Source organism: Oncorhynchus masou, chromosome 3 (genome assembly GCF_036934945.1).
Source record: "Oncorhynchus masou masou isolate Uvic2021 chromosome 3, UVic_Omas_1.1, whole genome shotgun sequence".
Taxonomy (NCBI): domain Eukaryota; kingdom Metazoa; phylum Chordata; class Actinopteri; order Salmoniformes; family Salmonidae; genus Oncorhynchus; species Oncorhynchus masou.
Window position 1 is genome coordinate 7,451,818 of NC_088214.1, and position 17,159 is coordinate 7,468,976.

The 17,159-nt window shown below is 41.9% G+C and overlaps 1 protein-coding gene across 1 annotated transcript in view; it reads right to left on the reverse strand.

Annotated features, from left to right (window-relative positions):
• Positions 1-16,446, reverse strand: part of LOC135518375 (ran-binding protein 3-like) — a 29,554-nt gene extending 13,108 nt beyond the window's left edge. Inside the window, exons 1-12 of the mRNA XM_064943536.1 lie at positions 16,394-16,446; positions 7,089-7,144; positions 6,892-6,928; positions 5,661-5,744; positions 5,473-5,550; positions 4,046-4,111; positions 3,562-3,761; positions 3,182-3,271; positions 2,912-3,003; positions 2,628-2,703; positions 1,272-1,371; positions 1,008-1,132 (exon numbers count right to left, since the gene is read on the reverse strand). Of these exons, the coding sequence (XP_064799608.1) occupies positions 1,008-1,132; positions 1,272-1,371; positions 2,628-2,703; positions 2,912-3,003; positions 3,182-3,271; positions 3,562-3,761; positions 4,046-4,111; positions 5,473-5,550; positions 5,661-5,744; positions 6,892-6,928; positions 7,089-7,144; positions 16,394-16,415 (1,026 nt within the window). The 5' untranslated portion in view covers positions 16,416-16,446. The remainder of the gene's footprint in view (positions 1-1,007; positions 1,133-1,271; positions 1,372-2,627; positions 2,704-2,911; positions 3,004-3,181; positions 3,272-3,561; positions 3,762-4,045; positions 4,112-5,472; positions 5,551-5,660; positions 5,745-6,891; positions 6,929-7,088; positions 7,145-16,393) is intronic.
• Between the last annotated feature and the right edge of the window lie 713 nt (positions 16,447-17,159).

Genomic DNA, 17,159 nt, shown 5'->3' on the forward strand with positions numbered 1-17,159 from the left:
TCCTAAGTGTTCATAACGGACCTTAAATGCCTACTGTCTAATACATTATCCTAAATGAGCTCCCTGTCCATGTAATCTAATACATTATCCTAGACGAGCTCCCCCCTGTCCATGTAATCTAATACATTATCCTAGACGAGCTCCCCCCTGTCCATGTAATCTAATACATTATCCCCGACGAGCTCCTCCCTGTCCATGTAATCTAATACATTATCCTAGATCAGCTCCTCTAATACATTATCCTAGACCAGCTCCTCCCTGTCCATCTAATACATTATCCTAAATGAGCTCCCTGTCCATGTAATCGAATGCATTATCCTAGATCAGCTCCTCCCTGTCCATGTAATCGAATACATTATCCTAGACGAGCTCCTCCCTGTCCATGTAATCCAATACATTATCCTAGATCAGCTCCTCTAATACATTATCCTAGATCAGCGCCTCCCTGTCCATCTAATCTAATACATTATGATCTGAAAACTGATCCTAGTGACTATTGATGGGTTCTGACTACTAAACTTGAAAATATGAAATCTCCGTATTTCAGGTCACTAAGGGAGAAAGGGGAATGTAGCACGTTTTACATTCCGTCAGAACATGTTATTGTTAGACATCAGGTATCCTATGGAAAGGAGAAGGGCCACAGTCTGGTACAAGTCAACAGGACAGCCGTGAGTTAGAGCGGAGTGAGGAATTTGGGCCGAGGTCAGGTCAGATGAAGAAAGAGAGAACGGGCATCATTAAAGTCCTGTCTAGCAGCAGAGGTCTATTGGCTTGTCCAGATGTGTAAGGAGGAGAGACGGTCCTCGGTTTACATAAAACCTTCATCCTATGCTAGGTGCTTATGTAAATATGTCTGTCTGTTTAGCCGTTTGTCCCATTGAGTGAATAAACTTGGTTTGAGCTTTCCCTAGTGGTCCCATAGGTTCTAAATAAACAGAGTAAAACTAAGACTATGCACCTTCATGTAATTCCAACATAGTCAGCAATAGAGACTAGCCACCGACCTGTAAAACGTTACTTTCTGATTCCTCTCCAGTTTTGACGTCTACTTTCTCTAAGATACACTTCTTGGCTGTGGCTTTGGTGTACGCTGCAGCAGACTCCTCCAGTGACTCTGTCACGTTGTTACCTGGGAACACACACACACAATGACGCACACCTAACTAATTAACACACTGGGGCCAGCTACTAGTCTGTAGTGAAGATAGAGAAAGCCAGTCTCTCAAGATTTATACTGCGAGACGTGTGTGTGTGTGTCTCTCTCTTACCCTTCTCTGGTGTGTTTTCCTTTGAGGACGGTTCAGACACAGGGAGAGCCGGTAAGTCTTTATAGTCCTCTTCTGATGCCTCACCTCCTCTAGGAGGACTCTGAAAAACACACAGTACATAGCCAGTCAACCTCACAGGAGGCAGCCAGTCAACCTCACAGGAGGCAGCCAGTCAACCTCACAGGAGGCAGCCAGTCAACCTCACAGGAGGCAGCCAGTCAACCTCACACAGGAGGCAGCCAGTCAACCTCACAGGAGGCAGCCAGTCAACCTCACAGGAGGCAGCCAGGAGGCAGCCAGTCAGGCAGCCAGTCACAGGAGGCAGCCAGTCAACCTCACAGGAGGCAGCCAGTCAAGGCCAGTCAACCTCACAGGAGGCAGCCAGTCAACCTCACAGGAGGCAGCCAGTCAACCTCACAGGAGGCAGCCAGTCAACCTCACAGGAGGCAGCCAGTCAACCTCACAGGAGGCAGCCAGTCAACCTCACAGGAGGCAGCCAGTCAACCTCACAGGAGGCAGCCAGTCAACCTCACAGGAGGCAGCCAGTCAACCTCACAGGAGGCAGCCAGTCAACCTCACAGGAGGCAGCCAGTCAACCTCACAGGAGGCAGCCAGGAGGCAGCCAGTCAACCTCACAGGCAGCCAGTCAACACAGAAGGCAGCCAGTCAACCCACAGAAGGCAGCCAGTCAACCACAGGCAGAAGGCAGCCAGTCAACCTCACAGAAGGCAGCCAGTCAACCACACAGAAGGCAGCCTCACAGGAAGGCAGCCAGTCACCACACAGAAGGCAGCCAGTCAACCACACAGAGGCAGCCAGTCACCACACAGAAGGCACAGGAGGCAGCCAGTCAACCACACAGAAGGCAGCCAGTCAACCACACAGAAGGCAGCCAGTCAACCACACAGAAGGCAGCCAGTCAACCACACAGAAGGCAGCCAGTCAACCACACAGAAGGCAGCCAGTCAACCACACAGAAGGCAGCCAGTCAACCTCACAGAAGGCAGCCAGTCAACCTCACAGAAGGCAGCCAGTTAACAGAAGGCAGCCAGTCAACCTCACAGAAGGCAGCCAGTCAACCTCACAGAAGGCAGCCAGTCAACCACAGTGTCTCAACAGTGCAATAATAAAGTCCACCCCTGATAAGGTCACTCATAATATGTGTGTGATTTTCTAGTCCCAATTCAAAAACACATTGTCCTGCATGATTGGATTTGCTACAAGCTTTCATAACAGTTCCAGGTTGATCCATTTCTCATGGAGCTGTATCAATTTGGGTTTCGATCTCCCCCACCAGCTCTACCGTTTGTCATGGCCCGAAGGACAACCCCACCCGCTAAAACAGTCTCTACTCACCAGAACCCTCTCTGACATGTTCTGCCCAAAGACAAATTTGGCCCCCTTGTCCGTATTGTTTGCGGCGTTCTTTGAACTGGAAGGTTGAAATGAAGAACAGGAAGTGATCATCAGTACGTCAAGTCACTTATCCAGTCCAACTTACAATTACCGCTTCTAAAAAACACACTAAGGTAGCTGAAACCATAATATTACGAGCGTTATACGTTCAACCTTCAAAATAGTTGAAGAGGTCTGAAAAGCCAGTAATATGAGTATTTCTACTCTTGAGGACACTGCATTACCTGGGGGTGGCAATGTACTCTAAGAAATAGTTGGTTCCCTCCTTCTGAGAGGCCAGGGGTAACAACTTGCCGTGTTTAGAGCTCTCTTCCAACTAGAGACGGAGAGAGAGAGAGACACAGACAAGAGAAATAGAGAGAGGTTACCAAAGAAACTGAGATTATAATCCACTTCATTTGAGAAAGTGATAAAAAAAAAAATGAATAAAATATTGAAAACAGCCTATTTAAGTGAATTAAATAAGAGTATCAGCATCCTACAAAAATATGAACCTTTGCTCTGTCTTTGATATTTTGTCCAAACACGAAAGAGGACTCTGCAGGACAGTCGTCCCTCATCCCATCCTCCTCTTTGTCACATTTCTAGATGAAACATATATGGAATTCAACTTTAAATTTATTGTTGTTGCTAAAAAAAAATTTAAAAAGGCATTTTTTTGAAAACATCTGAATGATTTTGACAGTAATAATATGAACTAAATCATATCCAAGGTCTTGGTGGTCACAACGTCATGCAACTACAGGCAAAATAAGTCGCTGCCATAGAGACGCATTAAAATTATCCTTCCACTTTAAATTATTTCGTCGCTGCACCGGTCACTTTACACAAGCTTCTGCGTATTAAAAATATGACCAAGACGCCTTGTCCTCACCGGTGACCTGGCGAGGCCGTCCGACTGCTCAGTGTTGTTATGGAAGATAGTCGACCCTTCTGACATCCCGTCCGTTGACTTCTTCACCCCGTTGGTGGACTCGGAGTTGGTCTTGGCTGGCGGGGCCTGGAGCATGGCTGGCCGGAGGACACTGCGCAGTTGCTCCTTGGGTTTCTGACTGGGGACGCCTGGAACATAACCTGCTAATGGATTGGATCTGAATGCCTTACAGAACTAGTCCATTCACAACTATATCACACCTACCATGTACTATATCAGTACTATATTACAACATGCACGACCACGGGGACTATATCAAAACTACTACCATGCACGTCCAATCATATTAACACGCTGTAACACCATCTACGTTTTAAGAGTTTTCCTGACCATTTAACCTGACTAGAGTTGCTTTCTGTAATCAACACACACCAATACCCAGGCACCAATACCCAGGCACCAATACCCAGGCACCAATACCCACCTGAACTAGGTGCCTTCCCGTGTATAAGAGTTGGTGGTTTTAAACGAAACCCAACTGGCTTCTCTTCTGGTAAGAAAAAAAAAGCAGGAGGTACAATTGTTAACAAGACCATAAACAAAAATGGCAACTTTCAGCGTGTAGGGAGGGTACATTAATACCATCATAAAATGGAACACAGATGAACCCATGGAGATACCGTTTGTCTCTGCATCCATTATGGATGGAAGTTAGAGGTAGTTTCGCAAGCCAATCCTAACTAGCGTTAGCGCAGTGAATGGTATCTACCAGCAGTGATCATACACTTTGTCATTGCGCTAACGCCAGTTAGCAACTTCATTCGAACTGCACGCAGGGACCAAATGGTATCCACGGGTTCATCTGGGGAAGTAGATAAATGGTTTCATTGACAAAAATCCCCTTAGTATCCCTTTAAAACGAAGCACTACACATTTATAGATAGTCAAATGTGTCTAACTTGCTTGAATGAAGGTAATTTTCAAAGCTACATAAATTAAGCTCCCTACTCACCTCAAAGCTAGTGTCACTAAGGTCTTGGAGATGGCACACATTGGTGTTTAGTTTACCCTTTTCCCCCAGAATGGACTAAATTAAGTCTTATTTTCTTAATCTCCAAACTAATTCTACATATGTTTGGGAGCTTTTGAGCTGAGATTCTGTATTTTTGTGGTTTTGTTATGTCTTTCATATCTTGATGTTTTGTGGCACAGACTTTTTTTTTTGTTATGAGGAAAATAACCTCCTGTGAAAGTTTACTTCAGCATCTCATTTGGTGCTTTGGAGTAGTGTGAGTAAGACTCATTCAATGTCTACATTAAAACAACTTTATTTATTTTACCTTTATTTAACTAGGCAAGTCAGTTAAGAACAAATTATTATTTTCAATGATGGCCTAAGAACAGTGGGTTAACTGCCTGTTCAGGGGCAGAACGACAGATTTGTACCTTGTCAGCTCGGGGGTTTGAACTTGCAACCTTCAGGTTACTACTCCAACACTCATACCACTAGGCTACCCTGCAGCCCCAAATAATGCATTAAAACAATTCAAAACCATGTTTATATTTCTCTGTCTTGATATTCTTCCCTGTCAAGTTTAACCCATGGTACGTTTGGGTTTTTTCTATAATGTATGCTTCTCGTCTATGTGAACCCATCTTGAATTAAGGTATTTGTGAGAGACTGCACATAAACCAAAGTAAAAAAAAAAAAAAAAAAAATCCAGGTCAGACCTTTTTGTTAACTTTCCTTGCCATTGAGTTGTACTATAAATTATTTGTGCATTAAAAAAGGTGCTATGGCCTGGAATAAAGTTCACAAGAATACAAAACGCATGTCAAATACTGGAGACTTAAATGAGAGGAAGTCTTTATAATGAGGAGGAACCATAGGAAGTAAACACTATGCCTCACCTGGCTCCGAGTCCTCGGAATTCCCAGTGGGAGACTGCCAGAAACTTGATGGCATGAAGACATTGTTCTTACTAGCCACTGCAGAGAGCAAGAAGAAACCTTACACACAAGGCAAGTTTCCTGTACTACTCTTCATTAAATCAACTGAAACACAAGTCAGCTTCTCTGATGTTGTTGTTTTCTCCTACCAGAATGTGAAGACGGGAACTGTGTTGAAGATGAAGTCCTCTCTCTTTTCACCGGAGGACAATAGCCATCTTCTCTGTCTGAATCTGAAGTTTAAAAAAAAAAAAAAAAAAAAAACATGGAAAAAGATACACTTAGCCATCAATTCACATGATTAAAGAGAGATTGAACGCACCAATTCCGCATTTGTTTCTCTGTCACTCATTAAGAAGAAAAAAAAAAAGAAAGAAGAGATTTCAGTCTTTTGGGTGTGGTTGGATGTGGCAGTTACTGATGTTTGTCCCCTGTGAGACCCCATATGAACAAAGCCAGTATCACTCCTCAAAAGTCAAAATGAACTCAAGAAATCTGCATGTTTTTGCTGAGGTTTTAGTCACGCAATCTAGTTAAGTGTTTGAAGTATTTCTGAAGAAATAAAATGTGTGAAGTTGTCTCATGTAAACAAAGACTGCTCTGCTGGTCAGTCTGTCTCACGGTCTGTGTTCTGCGGTAGGATTGGATAGAGCACAAATCACTGCAGCTATGTATCCCGTGTTAACAGACAAGTGAGCATTGTTGAAATCCAAACCCAACCCTTGAGTAAGTCACGACGAACTCACTTACAAAACTCAGTTTAGGACGAGACTGACGTTATGACCAAAATGTTCACATCTACACTTGGTACTCAATTTTGACATTAGAATAAATGTTTAACTAATATCGATGCCAAATAGGGAAACTTTTCTATCAGCGAAGTTGTTTATTGCATTCAGTTGCACTTTAATGAAGCAATAAGACCCGAGAAGGTGTGGTATATGGCCAATATACCACAGCTAAGTGCCCTTCTTAGGCACAAAACAACAAGGAGTGCCTGGATGCAGTCCTTATCCATGGTATATTTGTCATACACCACAAACCTTCCCGAGGTGCCTTATTGCTATTATAAACTGGTTACCAACGTAATTAGAACAGTAAAAATAATTGTGTCATACGCGTGGTATACGTTCCGATATAACACAGATTTCAGCCAATCAGCATTCAGGGTTCAGGGTTGACAAAGAACATGCCAGTTTAAAAAGCCCCAGCTGGTCTCCAGTTTAGGAAATACAATACCCCGCCTGGTAAACAAATTACAAGATTTATTAAAACGGACATCAATTTTAAAATTAGATGGAAAATATTAGAAAAAGTATTTAAAAAATAAATAAATACATTTAAAAAATGGCCAAATCTGATATGCGGATGTAGTCTTACCTTCTCCATCTTCTCCACTGGATCCATCAGCTGCCCGCTGTAATAGAAAGCAGTACTGAATCTACTGTGTTTCTCAGTCTAAAAAAAAACCAACAACTACCCAATCAAATGATGGAAGCTTTACAGTGAATTTCCATAAAGAAGGTTCACTCATGTCAATGAATGTCAGGCGGTAGAAACAACACGATGTGACTTACCTTCGGTGCTTTATCCTTTTGGAACACAAACATTGGTGGCACTATGGCAGGTTTCTCTGTTTCAAAAGAAGGAAAGCATCCTTTATCATACAGAAGAAGAGTATGCTTCAGTGACTTGTGTGAAGTGTAGGCCTAATATTAAAAAAATATTTAAAAAAAGACACCACAGCCTGTCAATCAGTTGTTTGTTTCAACAAACACTTGTCATGGTGATCATAAAAAATAAAAAAAAACAAGCGCCGTGAACGAACACCCTGCAGCAGTCTTGAGTTGACAAGTTCTGCCGTAATGTTTTTTTTTTTTTTTTTTTTTTGCAAAGAGCTAGAAGGCCTAGATCAGAGCAACCCATGTCTGGCACACTTGATTATCTCTGTTTAAAAACCCAGGAATATGTTTCTAATTCTACAAAAGATGCTCAGTGACACTTATGGAAACTCAGGAATACTGTATTTAGATAAGCCGAAGCTAAACCATAAACCTGGTGAGTATTTCTGCCCCCCCCCCCTCCCTCCCAAAAAAGAACCTGACACATGGATTCAGACTTTATTTTCTCTTTCCTTCTTTCCGCTAAACTAGTTCTACCCACAAAGCATATCAATGCTCACAGTTCAGACACTTCTGAATAGATGCCAAACATTCATGATGCAAAATCTGAGAATAAACAACTTGCATTGTAATCCTTTAGTCCATTTTAAACAAGTGGCACACAAACACTGATTAGTTCAGTCACCAGAGACAACCACAGCCTAGAATAGATGAGACATGAATGAAATATTAAAAACCTGCATCTAAAGCAAATCAAGTTTTTTTGTTAAATGACAAAAAAAAGGTGCATTAAACAAAAGCTATTTACAATTCATACCCTTGGACCTTTTCCACATTTTGTTACAGCATTATTCTAAACATTTAAAATGTTTTCCCCTCATCAATCTGCACACAATAGTCCATAATGGAGAAAGCAAAAACAAGATTTTGGAAATTTTTGCGAATTTATATATAAAAAAATTCATTGCATTTTTTTTTAATATAAAAATGTAATGTAAGGATTCAGCGATTACAGCCTCAAGTCTTCTTGGGTATGACGCTACACGCTTGAAAACACCCGTATTTGGGGAGTTTCTCCCATTCTTTTCTGCAGATCCTCTGAAGTTCTGTCAGGTTGGATGGGGAGCATTTTTGCACAGTTATTTTCAGGTGTCTCCAGATATGCTCAATCGGGTTTAAGTCTGGCCTCTGGCTGGGCCACTCAAGGACATGCAGAGACTTGCCCACTCCTGTGTTGTCTTGGCTGTGTGCTTAGGGTCATTGTCCTGTTGGAAGGTGAACCTTAACCCCATTCTGAGGTCCTGAGCAGGTTTTCATCGAGGATATCTCTGTACTTTTATCTCTGTACCAAGTCCCTGCTGCTAAAAAACATCCCCACAGCATGAGGCTGCCACCACCATGCATCACCTTAGGGATGTTGCCTGGTTTCCTTCAGAATTGACACTTGGCATTCAGGCCAAAGATTTCAATTTTGGTTTCATCAGACCAGAGAATCTTGTTTCTCATGGTCAGAGTCTTTAGGGGCTTTTTAGCAAACTCCAAGCGGGCTATCATGTGCTTTTTTACTAAAGAGTGGTTTCCATCTAGCCACTCTAAAGGCCTGATTGGTGGAGTGCTGTAGAGATGATTGTCCTTCTAGAAGTTTCTCCCATCTCCACAGAGGAACTCTGGAGCTCTGTCAGGGTGACCATCAGGTTCTTGGTCACCTCCCTGACTAAGGCCCTTCTCACCCGATTGCTCAGTTTGGCTGGGCGGCCAGCTCTAGGAAAAGTCTGGTAGTTCCAAACTTGATCCATTTAAGAATGATGGAAGCCACTGTGCTGTGTTCTTGGGGACCTTCAACGCGGCAGAAATGTTTTGGTACCCTTCCTCGACACAATCCTGTGCCTCGACACAATCCTGTCTCGGAACTCTACGGACAATTCCTTCAACCTCATGGCTTAGTTTTTGCTCTGACATGCACTGTCAACTGTGGGACCTTATATAGACAGGTGTGTGCCTTTCCAGCTCATGTCCAATCAATTGAATTTACCACAGGTGGACTCCAATCAAGTTGTAGAACCATCAAGGATAATCAATGGAAACAGGATGCACTTGAGCTCAATTTTGAGTCTCAAAGCAAAGGGTCTGAATACTACAGTAAATAAGGTATTTCTGTGTTTAATACGTTTGCATAATTTTCTAAAAACCTGTTTTCCCTTTGTCATTATGGGGTACAGCGTGTATTCTATCCATTTTAGAATAAGGCTGTAACGAAAAAGTCAAGGGGTCTGAATACTTTCCGAAGGCACTGTATATCCTTTAGCTAGCTATTTGTAGTCTTATCTGTCCTATGAGTGGCTCAAGTAGTCTACATTAATGGACAAAAGCATTGGATTTGGACCATCAAAACTCATGACCTAACTGAAGCCGACGGGACAACTAGCTCGTCTACAGGCCAGGGTCGGAGAGAGAGGACTGTCCTGCTTCGTAAATAAACATATGATCCAGCTCAACTCCCACAATATTTTTTAGCTTGACTGAAACAACTGTTGTCATAAGTGACAAACAGTCATGGTGTACGACAGTGACACACACAACATGACCAGGCAGGGAAAACCAGATTTGGTGATTTCTGGGGTTTCATAAAAATTACATCTGACATCACGTTTTTGGACTCATTAAGCAGTTTTTACCTGATTAAATGTTTATTCTTAAACTTTAAATAATACCGCTGGTGCTTCTTGTTGACCAGACATTTTGATAAATAGTCCCAATGTCAAAACACAGTTTTAAAAAGTGTCCAAATCAATACCAATATACAGAAACAGTTTGTGATATTGAAAACATAAAATGTACTATCTACATATACAGTGCATTCAGAAAGTATTCATACCCCTCGATTTATTCCACATAGTTGCATTACAACAAGAATTCTAAATCGATTACACCCCATAATGACAAAGTGAAAAACATGTTTAGAAATTTTGCTAATGTATTTTCAAATAAAATACAGAAATATGTCATTTACATAAGTATTCACACCCCTTTGCTATGACACTAAATTGAGCTCAGGTACATCAAATTTCCTTTGATCATCCTTGAGACGTCACTACAACTTGATTGGGGTCCACCTGTGGCCAATTAAATTGTTTGGACATGATTTAGAAAGAAACACACCTGTCTATATAAAAAGGTCCCACGGTTGACAGTGCATGTCAGAACAGAAACTATACCACAAAGTCCAAGGAACTGTCTGTAGATCTCAGAGATAAGAGTTGTGATGAGGCATATATCTGGGGAAGGGTATAAAACAATTTCTAGAATGTTGAAAGTTGCCAAGAGCACAGTGGTCTCCATCATTGGGAAATTGAAGAAAAACTAACCAGCTCTGCCTAGAGCTGGCCGGCCGACCAAACTGATCAACCGGGCAAGAAGGACCTTGTCAGGGAGGTGACCAAGAACCTAATAGCCAGACAGATCTACAGAGTTCTTTAGATGAGATGGGAGAACCTGCCAGAAGGACAACAGTCTTTAGAGGACTTCAATGTGGGCTTTACCGTAGAGTGGCCCAGTGGAAGACACTCCTGAGAAAAATGGCACATGACAGCACGTCTGGAGTTTGCAAAAAGGCACGTGAAAGACTGAGCATACGGCAAAATATTATTTGGTCTGATGAGACAAATTTTACTCTTTGGCCTGAATGCAAAGCCCTGTGTCTGGAGAAAACACAGGCACAGCTCATCACTCATCTAACACCATCCCTACTAGAGGTCGACCGATTAATCGGAATGGCCGATTAATTGGGGCCGGTTTCAAGTTTTCATAACAATCGTAAATCTGTATTTTTGGACACTGATTTTGCCAATTTTTTTTTTTTAAATACATTTTTTATACCTTTATACCTGTTACGCGAATGCAGTAAGCCAAGGTAAGTTGCTAGCTAGCATTAAACTTATCTTACAGAAAACAATCAATCATAATCACTAGTTAACTACACATGGTTGTTGATATTACTAGATATTATCTAGCGTGTCCTGCATTAAATATATAATCTGACTGAGTATACAAGCATACAAGTATCTAAGTATCTGACTGAGCGGTGGTAGGCAGAAGCAGGCGCGTAAACATTCATTCAAACAGCACTTTTGTGCGTTTTGCCAGCAGCTCTTGATGTGCGTCAAGCATTGCGCTGTTTATGACTTCAAGCCTATCAACTCCCGAGATGAGGCTGGTGTGACCGAAGTGAAATGGCTAGCTCGTTAGCGCACGCTAATAGCATTTCAAACATCACTCGCTCTGAGCCTTGGAGTAGTTATTCCCCTTGCTCTGCAAGGGCCGTGGCTTTTGTGGAGCGATGGGTAACGCTGCTTCGAGGGTGGCTGTTGTTGTTGTGTTCCTGGTTCGAGCCCAGGGAGGAGTGAGGAGAGGGACGGAAGCTATACTGTTACACTGGAGATACTAAAGTGCCTATAAGAACATCCAATAGTCAAAGGTTAATGAAATACAAACGGTATAGAGGGAAATAGTCCTATAATTCCTATAACTACAACCTAAAAAACTTCTTACCTGGGAATATTGAAGACTAAAAAGGAACCACCAGCTTTCATGTTCTCATGTTCTGAGCAAGGAACTGAAACGTTACCTTTCTTACATAGCACATATTGCACTTTTACTTTCTTCTCCAACACTTTTTTTTTTGCATTATTTAAACCAAATGTAACATGTTTCATTATTTATTTGAGGCTAAATTGATTTTATTGATGTATTAATATTAAGTTAAAAGTGTTCATTCAGTATTGTTATAATTGTTATTATTACAAATAATTAAATATTTTTAAAAATCGTCCGATTAAATCGGCATTGGCTTTTTTGGTCCTCCAATAATCGGTATTGGCGGTGAAAAATCATAATCGATCGACCTCTAATCCCTACAGTGAAGCATGGTGGTGGCAGCATCATGCTATAGGGATGCTTTTCAGCTACAGGGACTGAGAGACTGGTAAAGATAGAAGGAACAATGAATGGAGCCAAATACAGGAAAATCCTTGAGAACCTGCTTCAGAGTGCAATCGACTTTAGACTGGGGCGAAGATTTACGTTCCAACAGGACAAAGACCCCAAGCATACAGCCAAAGTAATGCCGGAATGGCTTCAGAACAAGAATGTGGAAGTCCTTGAGTGGCCCAGCCAAAACCCAGACTTGAATACCATTGAAAATCTGCCAAAGGACTAAGATTTCTGTTCACTGCTGCTCCCCCCATCTGACTTAACAGAGCTTGAGAAAATCTGCAAGGAAGAATGGGAGAAAATCCCCAAATCCAGATGTGTGAAGCTGATACACATTACCCAAGAAGACTCAAAGCTGTAATTGCCGCCAAAAGTGCTACTATAAAATATTGACTCGGGGGTGTGAAGTGCATACTTATGTAAATTAGATTTCCATATTTCAAAATATTTATTAATAAATATATATATATAAAAAATAAATAAAAAAATCGCTTTGAAGACACTGTACATGTGCAACAATAGTAATCATTCTACTTTCTTTAAACAAGCACCTCAAAACTGCACCAGCACCAAAAACCCTGTTGTTTTGACATGTGGAAATAAATCACTCATCAATTAAGAAGGAGATATGTGCTGCTGAAACTACCACAACTCAAAAACCACTTGGAAACTGGATATGTTTTGCTCCCTCACTGGTTAGAGGCCAACCTGTAGCTACATTTTGGAATGTTGCATTTTGATAAGGGGGTCACCAAACTGAAAGAAAATGCAACACTTTCGTCAATCACGCATATCGATATCACGTTGAAATCAATTGTGCAAGAGGGGGAGATGAGGTTGGACATCCTGTTAAAACTAACATAGCACAACAAAAAATACACAGGAAAAAGGGATAACAGGTAAGCTTTACATCCCGGTTAGAGGACAAGTTGTAGAAGACAGCTAGATAGATACATCTTGAAGAGTTCTGCACTAAGTGTACCGCAACACTTTTCTTTGTTACTCACTTCCATGGATATCACGGTGAAATCAATAGAACAGAGGGGGAAATATTTGGGGTGTAGAGAGGTTCAAACCAAAACGAACACGATTCAAAGGCCACACGGAGACTTGAAATAAGGTCACACATTGTTGGTTAGATGAGAACTTGTAGAAGGCATACACAGTGCCTCCGGAAGGCATACACAGTGCCTCCGGAAGGCATACACAGTGCCTCCGGAAGGCATACACAGTGCCTCCGGAAGGCATACACAGTGCCTCCGGAAGGCATACACAGTGCCTCCGGAAGGCATACACAGTGCCTCCGGAAGGCATACACAGTGCCTCCGGAAGGCATACACAGTGCCTCCGGAAGGCATACACAGTAGGCACAGTGCCTCCGGAAGGCATACACAGTGCCTCCGGAAGGCATACACAGTGCCTCCGGAAGGCATACACAGTGCCTCCGGAAGGGCCTCCGGAAGGCATACACAGTGCCTCCGGAAGGCATACACAGTGCCACCGGAAGGCATACACAGTGCCTCCGGAAGGCATACACAGTGCCTCCGGAAGGCATACACAGTGCCTCCGGAAGGTATTCAGACCTCTTTTTCCACGTTTTGTTACGTTACAGCCCTATTCTTAAATGGATTAGGGCTGTAACAAATCAGCAAATCAACACACAATAACCCCATAATGACAAAGTGAAAACAGGTTTTTAGAAATGTTTGCAAAAGTATTAACAAGAAAAAACAGATCTTATTTGCGTAAGTATTCAGACCCCCATGCTATTTTTATTTTTTTTGTTGCTATGAGACTCAATATTGAGCTCAAGTTCATCCTTGAGATGTCACTACAACTTGATTGGAGACCACCTATGGTAAATTCAATTGATTGGACATGATTTGGAAAGGCACATACCTGTCTATATAAAAAGGTCCCACAGTTGACAGTGCATGTCAGAGCAAAAACCAAGCCACGAGGTCGAAGGAATTGTCCGTAGAGCTCAGAGACAAGATTGTGTCAAGGCACAGATCTGGGGAAGGGTAACAAAACATTTCTGCAGCATTGAAGGTCTTTAAGAACACAGTGGCCTCAATCATTCTTAAATGGAAGAAGTTTGGAACCACCAAGACTCTTTCTAGAGCTGGCCGCCTGGCCAAACTGAGCAGTCGAGGGAGAAGGGCCTTGGTCATGGAGGTGACCAGAAACCCGACAGTCACCCGGACAGAGTTCTACAGTTCATCTGTGGAGATGGGAGTACCTTCCAGAAGGACAACCATCTCTGCAGCACTCCACCAATCAGGCCTTTATCATAGAGTGGTCAGACCGACACCACTCTTCAGTAAAAAAAAGCACACGACAGCCCGCTTGGAGTTTACCAAAAGGCCCCTAAAGACTCTCAGACCATGAGAAACAAGATTCTCTGGTCTGATGAATCCAAGATTGATCTCTCTGGCCTGAATGACAATTGTCACATTCTGGAGGAAGCATGGTGTTGGCAGCATAATGATGTGTGTGTGTGTTTCAGCAGCAGGGACTGGGAGACTAGTCTCGATCAAGGCAAAGATGAACAGAGCAAAACACTGATGAAAACCTGCTCCAGAGTGCCCAGGATCTCAGACTGGAGCGAAGTTTCACCTTCCAACAGGACAACTACCCATATTCCCACAGCCAAGACAACGCAGGAGTGGCTTCGGGACAGGTCTTTGAATGTCCTTGAGTGGCCCAGCCAGAGGCCAGACTTGAACCTGATCAAACATCTCTGGAGACCTGAAAATAGCTGTGAAGCAACGCTCCCCATTCAACCGGACAGAACTTAAGAGGATCTACAGAGAAGAATGGGAGAAACGCACCAAATACAGGTGTGCCAAACTTGTAGAGGCATTTTATTTTATACATTTGCAAAAATGTATAAACATATTTTTGCTTTGTAATTATGGGGTATTGTGTGCATATTGATGAGTAAAAAATCAAATGTAATACATTTTAGAATAAGGCTGTAACCTAACAATGTGGAAAAAGTCAAGGGGTCAGAATACTTTCCAAAGGCACGGTATCATTTATTGGAATGTCGGATGTTGATTTCGGGAGGCTGCCATCACGGAAAAGTGAACAAAACACTTCAGTTAAAGCTACAATATGTAACTTTTTGGGGAACAGACAAATTCACATAGCAATGCATGCTATATATCCATCATTTTAATTGAAAGCTTCAATGTACATTATTTCTATGCTTCCAGTTCTTAAGTATATTTTACTTTTCGGGTTTACACCAGCTTCAAACATTTGAAAATACTATATTTTTGGCTATGTAAAATACTTATGAGCAGTCTAGATGGTACAATGATTCTCTACACTTGCTTGTTTTGTTACAAAATTAAATTAAACTATTAGAATTTTTGCAACCGGGAAATGGCGGAGGGATTTCTGCATAGTGCATCTTTATTAACTAGTCTTCATAGCGTCTGTGCAGCAGCCTTAACGTTCCTACCACGACATAGCCACTAGCCTACCTCCCAATCAGATACAGCAAAACAACTTAGTAAGCTAGTGACATCATATAGGCTACTAATATAAATACAGTTACAGACAACTCAGTGAATTTACAAGCCACAACGCGTTTCTAACTAGATAACTGGATTTGGCGTCAGAATAAGGCTCAGACGTGTTAGTTATTGTACTAGCTACTTAGTCCTCTCCGGTTCCGAATGTGCAACATTCATTAAAATTGCTGGCAAGTGGGGTGTTGACAGATAGTTGGCTAACCTTTCAAGAATTCGGGGTTTTACTGGTTAGTTAACTGTCCTTGACAAATAACACTCCTGCTAAAGTTAGCGATAGCCCTCGCCAAGGAGTAGCGAGTCATTTCGCCGGCTAACGTTGGCTAGCTGATGAAATTGTTAGCTAGTTACAGTAACGTCAGATGTGACAACCACAAATAAGCAACCCACATAGCTAGGTCGGAAGCAAACATGCATTAACGTATATTACTAATTAATTATATATAAATACAAACACCTTACTAACACGTAGTTAATGGTAACATAATTTCTGATTACCTAGCTAACGTTAGCCAGCGTCCCATCCCCGCCTAAAAAGAGACGCTTGCTCTGAAAGCTAACGTTTTCTTTTGTATATATGCAACCGGAGTTGATTATTTATTTATTTTCGTTCAACTATTCTCTTGAAAGGCTACGAATCACTATTTTTAGCACACAGTAATTTAACTATAATTAAAACGTAATGTAGATAATCCAACGGTTTCGTTTCCTCACACGGCCACTGCTCACCTTCATTTGCCAAGTCCGCCATTTTCCTTCTTTGCTCAACACCCACAATCCACCACGCAAAATACGTGTAGGCACACAGAAACAAATCTCTCAGAAATAGACAAAAATCACTCAATATCGATCACCAGTAGAATTTGTAATAGAAACGTATAACACAATCAATATCTTCAAATATTAACGTATGATTTGTCTATCATTAGCAGCAATTCAAAAGTGTTATTTTCAGAGAGAGAGAGCACCATCCAAAGTAGCGTAATCAGTTTGTGACCAAGGTAATAGAAGATATACCCCTAGGCAAAGGCCATCAACTCGAGGAGAGAAACTGAGTGAAACAAACTTTGAGTTTCAATTCAGAAATCTCATGGTTTCGCGGGGCCCCCTCAAGGTCTGACAAAGGAACTTTTGGGGGGGGGGGATAAAACATATAACATTTTGCTGTTTTTAAGCTAATTTCTAGCTATTCTACGCATATTGCCATGGGGCAGAGAGAAACATTTGCAGTTTTATAACTAAACTTATGCTATTGTACACATTTTGCAATGAGGCTGAGAGAATTTTGAATTTTTAAAGCTAATTTTCTGGCAGTCTACTGGGGCTGAACTCAATTAGTAGAGTGGTTGATTGTTCGTAAACCAAGATTGTTGTAGTCAGGCAGTAACATACACACACACACACACACACACACACACACACACACACACACACACACACACATGTGTGTGTGTGTGTGTGTGTGCGTGCGTGCGTGCGTGCGTGTGTGTATACA